A 5130-nucleotide genomic window follows, 5' to 3' on the forward strand; every position below is an offset into this window, starting at 1 on the left:
CAGATGTGGAAACTGAGGCCCCCGCTCATCAGAGGAGTCGAGGCAGTCTGTTCTTTTGACTCCTAGACAGGTAGAGAGACAGGTACCCGGCCCACCCTGCCCTGCCCTGGGCAACTAAACTGGAGTCCGGCTCTGCCGCCCACCCCCCCGGGGGGCAGGCCCGCTGTGCCACCGCCTCGCCCCTCGGCCTGAGCGCGAGGCCGCTCCCCGCGCTCCCTCCTTCCCCCGCGGTCACCTGGGCCCCCGCGCCCGGACTCGAGACAGGGAAGGAGCTGCGACGCCCCGGGACCAGCCCTTCGCGCTGGGGGGTGGGGGTAGGGGTTGGGCGGTGCGGGCCGGCGCGGGCCACGAGGCGTCCCCACCCTCGGACGTGCAGAGCCGGGGCCGCAGGGCCGCGCCAGGTGCGGCGCGGGGCGGGGCCGGGCGCGCACCTCCACGGGCGGGGGCGGGGCCGGGGGCGGGGCCGCCCCTCCTCCCGCCCCACCCCGCGCTCTCCGGGCCCGGGATTAGCGACCCGGGAGCCCGCGCCCCGGGGCCTCGCCGCCACTTTCCTGGGAGCGGCGGCCGCGGCGGCACCATGAAGAAGTCGTACTCAGGTGGGCGCCGCGGCCGGAGCGGGGAGGGGTCGGTGTCCCGGGACGAGCCCTTCTTACCTGAGCCGAGGCGGTGGCGGGTGGGGACGGCGCGGGCCGTTGCACTCCCGCGCAGCTCCCGCGCGTGGGGCCTTCGCGCCGGCCCGTGTTCGCAGCCCCCGCCCCGGACCCGGATCCAGGGTCCTCCAGGCGGTGAGCCCCTCGACGGACTCGGCGCTGCCCTTTGCTCCCAGGCCGCGGGGCCTGCGCGCGGGTCGGGACCACCCGTGAGGGGGGCGGGAGCGGGGGCGGGTGGGGGGGAGTCCTGGCCCTGAGGCCTCTGACCCCTGTCACGGCTGGCCCCGCTCCCGACCTTGTCCAGGGTCCCCCGCCGCCGTCAGCCACTGTTCGCTCGGGTGTCTGGAGGGGCCGCCGTGGGGGCCGCTGCCCTAGGCTGGCCGTACTTCCTGCTCGCCCTCCTTGCCCCTTGCGTCCGACTCTCCAGGCGCCGCCCGCGGGTCCCGGCGTGCGCGTATACGTGTGTGTGGCAGGGGGTCGTGGGGTGGAGGATTTCCTGGGGCTCAGCCTCCAGGGCTGCTGGTGGTCCAGGCCGCAGCATCCTTTCTTCAGATGAACTGTTTGTTACCCCTCTAACCGGTGGAGCTTGGGAAGTTCGCCAAAGGGGACCATCCAGCAAGGCCCGGGCTTAGTACCACGGGTTCATCCGGTGGGTCTCAGAGTGCGTCCCCCACCCCCGGGTGCTGGCATCCTAACTCCACCGGCAGGTCTAACCGCACACACGTGGGGGAGGCCTCACTGGCTCCATCACTCTGAAGTTCCATTTCACAGATGGGCCAACTGAGGCCACAAGCATGGAAGGGCAGACAAGGGTAACCCAGATCTCTCTTTCTCTCTCTCTCTCTCTTTCTTTCTCTTTTCTTTTCTTGTCTTTTCTTCGTGGTCCCCCCCACCAAAGGATCCTGGCAGGATCCGTTGTCCTCAGTTCTCAAATAATAAGTAGCATCTCCTCTTTTGCTCACCTTGCAAACTGTGTTCCTCCCCTTAATCTATTTGGACATGAAGTTTTCTGCCAAGGACTCATGAACTGATTTTTACTGATAAAGAGGACAGCATCATGGGACTTAGTTGGAGCTGAAGAGGCCATTCGGGCCACCCCCCTGCCTTTGGGACATTTCTCAGTCTCCTGCTTTCCATATTCAGGAACTGAAATGAGTAATAAAGAATAACTTGTCTCAAAGAGGGTTACTGAGAACTTCCTTTAAAATACTCTTCTGGGTCAGTGGCTTAGAATTTCAACTTTTACCTCCTTGTTGCAAACAGCACGGCCCTTCAGACACCCCCAGCACAGCTCTATCTTGGGAGCGTGGGCGCGTTGATGTAATGGCGGGGGGGTGGGAGGGGGCTTCCAGGTGGCATATGCTGGGATTTGGCACTCGGCCTCCCTTCCTCCCCAGCATGCTCCAAATACTTGAGATGGTTGTGGGCATTGCTGCCGTGTGCGGCCCTCTCCCTTGGATTGCTAGCCCAGTGCATCCCAGGGACCTCTGTTGGCTCCCGCCCTAGGCTCCTTGTGCTTCACCTTCTGCTGGTGGGTCTGGACAGTGGGGGCGATATGGGTCCTGCCAGGTCATAGGTCCTTGGCATTTTCCTGGGGAGCCTTTGAGACCTCCGTGGATGCCAGAGGGCCCCTGAAGCAGGCTTGGGCTCCTCTCCTCCAGGCCTTCTCCCCCTCCCCCCCAGGTAAATTAAAAAAAGAAAGATGAAGCTTTGTGTCATAAATGGAAGTAGGGTTTATGGGGTGAGTAGGAACTAGCTCTTGTAAAGGCAGCCTCCATGGCTCCTGTGTTTACCTAACGGGGCGGGGCCCTGGAGGATGGGAGCAGGGAGGGCTTGGACCACTTCCAGTTTGTTCCCCTGCTGGCAGTGGTCCAAGGCGGGCTGGGTCACTCTGTTGCACTTGTATGGGATTGGGCTGGAGGGGCCTGGCCCAGGGGCGGGCTGGCCTCTTGGCCTCATTCTGAGCCTGCCCCAGTTCTCTTGGTGCACCCTGTTCAGAGGGGTGCTCTGCAGAAGTCAGACTGACCCCTAGGTAGCATCAATGCTATGAAATTAAGGAGAACCCAAACAGTGTTAACCCCCCACCCCAGGGCTGAAAATCCAAGGACAGCTCGAGAAGGCTTTTATTTTCTGCCTGGACTGGGTGGGATCATTGCTTCTGGACCTATTTATGGGCTCAGAAAGAAATCGAGTGATTATAATGGGGTCCTCTGTAGAGCTGGTTTTGAGCACTCATAAGTCTCTGAAACGGGGAACATTTTTAAGCTATGCTTTGGGGTGGATCCCAAGTGTCTTGGGGCTGTACGCATTCATTGAACACACGCCATGCGTTGGGCACCCACCGCCAGGGCCGCGAGGGGACAAAGATGCTGAAACGACGGGGGTCCTTGCTGCATGCTCACAGGGGAGACAAGAAGCAGGCGAGACACCAGCTGGATGACACCCGCCCCCACTCCCCGACCTGAGCTGTAGGCTCAAATGCTACCAAATGCCCTGGAAGGAGGGATCCCAGGCCTGACGAGAGGTTTGAGTGGGAGGCAAGATTGAACTGGGCCCTGAGAAATGAGAGGTGGGAGTAGGTGGAGAATAAAAAAGGGCTTTCCAGGTGGGGAACAAAGCGAAGGCCCCGGTGGGGGCTGCAGGACGGCAGCTCCAAAGCCACTCCAGCCTTTTCCTGGATCCACCTCACCTGCTGTTCTGGTCCACAGGCAGCGTGGCCCAGGGGCGAACTGCAGGGCTCCTGGAAGCCAATCCCAGGCTGGCACCTCCTCGTTGTGCGGCAGGGTACTTGATCTCACTTCATTTGTTAAACAGGGTTGATGCTGATTTGTTGTGAGGATTGCATGAGCCCCTGCGTATAAAGGCCTAGAAGCCCCTGCCCTGTACCTTGGTGGCTGCTACCGTCTTCATCATTCTTACCAGCTGTAGGAAGGCTGAGAAGGCAGTATGTTCCTCCCCTTTCCCAGGAAGCCGGGAAGATGCCCGGTCCTCCCTGCACCCTCTGCTGCTTCAGAGGCCAGGAGTGAGGCCCAGGCTTCTCCCTCAGGCCCTCAGCGTTGGAGCCGGCTGTGGTCTGAACCCCCCTGGTTTTCTGGTGGTCTGAGTTTGGGGCTTCTCACTGCACGCCGGGTCACGGGGACCTGGCCTTTCAGTGTCCCTGGCTCCCCTGGGAATCCTCTTGGGCACAGGCGCTTACCTAAGGCCCACAAACCACAGAAACGGGGAGCAGGGGGGTGGGGATTGTTCTGTGGGTGCACTTGGGAATTAGTCTGAGATTCTGTGTGGCTTTCAGGATATTCCCAAAGGGGTACCTGGCCTATCAGACGTTAAAGAGCCTTCTCCAGAGGCCTGGGTAGGAGGCTGGACCCCAGGGGAACGGCCTGAAAGAGACTATGTCTGGGCTGGCCCCTGGGAAGTGCAGCCTTCCTCACACCCAGTGCCCTAGAAGCTGACTTAGGGGACGGGAGAGGAACCTCCGAGAATACTTCCCCAGTGAGCTAACCCTGGGTTGCCCGGTGAGCGTGGGCAGGGGGCTAAGGCAGGGTTCTTCCTCTTCTTTATCCCGGCCCCTCCCCCCACCCAGTCCTCGCTGCCCCTTGTCTCCTTGAGTCCAAGCCTGTTTGCTCTGGCTCATTTGGGGACCTGGGTAGAGAGAAAGAGCTATGAAGTGCAGTTAGTCTGTGGCACCGTGGACTTGTGCCCAGGACCGTGGGACTCGTGGACCCCTGGAGCCCCCCAGTCGTGAGCAAGCTGGCCGAGCCTGAGACCTGGGGCCATCCTTCTTGCTGGCCCATTGCAGAGGTGGGGAGGCACGCTCAGGCATGGGTGATGGGCCTGCTCGCCCTTCTGGCTCACCCCAGCTCCCAGTCACCTGCCCGGCAGCATCTTCCCAGCCAGCCCAGAGGGTTCTGAGAGTCCAGTGGCATGCACCTGAGTTTGAGGCAGACCACCTTCTTCCCGGAGATCCACCCCCTCCAAGTAGCCAGTTCGAGTCAGGACAGGTGCAGAGGGGACATGAGATTGCCCCTCCGGAGCAGAGGCCTAGAGCCCATGAACCAGGCAGACATGCTCAGAGCTCTCAGGAGGGTGTCAGCAGAGGGCATCTCACCTGAGGACCCAGGGACGCCACTAGCAGGAAGAAGGCTCTCCCCACCCCCCACCCAACCCCTTGGGCAGCCCTGTGAGACTCTCCTGCCCATCCCAGGCTGCCCCACGTGGACGGGACCTGGGGGTGGGGCCTTGTTTCCGCACTGCTGTTTGTCCATGGGTAGTGTTGCGTGGGCCATGCAGTTTGTCTAAGATGTGCTTGATAAGGAAGGCTCAGCACACAGCAGCGCAGGGCCCAGCCTGGGGCGAGGAGCGCCAGTTCCTGGGCGGATCCTGCTGGTGGCCTTGGGGGTGGGAGGGTTGGAGAGAGAGGCCCCAGGCCCCAGGGGTGTGAGCCTCTGTGTGGGGAGGGAGGTGACTGTGGGGGTTCCTG

The 5130-nt window shown here is 62.0% G+C and overlaps 1 protein-coding gene across 1 annotated transcript in view; it reads left to right on the top strand.

Moving 5' to 3' along the window:
* Nucleotides 1–491: 491 nt before the first annotated feature.
* SEPTIN9 (septin 9) overlaps nucleotides 492–5130 on the top strand; it is a 154541-nt gene continuing 149902 nt past the window's right edge. Inside the window, exon 1 of the mRNA XM_021680960.1 lies at nucleotides 492–596. Coding sequence (XP_021536635.1) covers nucleotides 578–596 — 19 coding nt within the window. The 5' untranslated portion in view covers nucleotides 492–577. The remainder of the gene's footprint in view (nucleotides 597–5130) is intronic.

This window comes from Neomonachus schauinslandi, chromosome 15 (genome assembly GCF_002201575.2).
Source record: "Neomonachus schauinslandi chromosome 15, ASM220157v2, whole genome shotgun sequence".
In the NCBI taxonomy this organism is placed as follows: domain Eukaryota; kingdom Metazoa; phylum Chordata; class Mammalia; order Carnivora; family Phocidae; genus Neomonachus; species Neomonachus schauinslandi.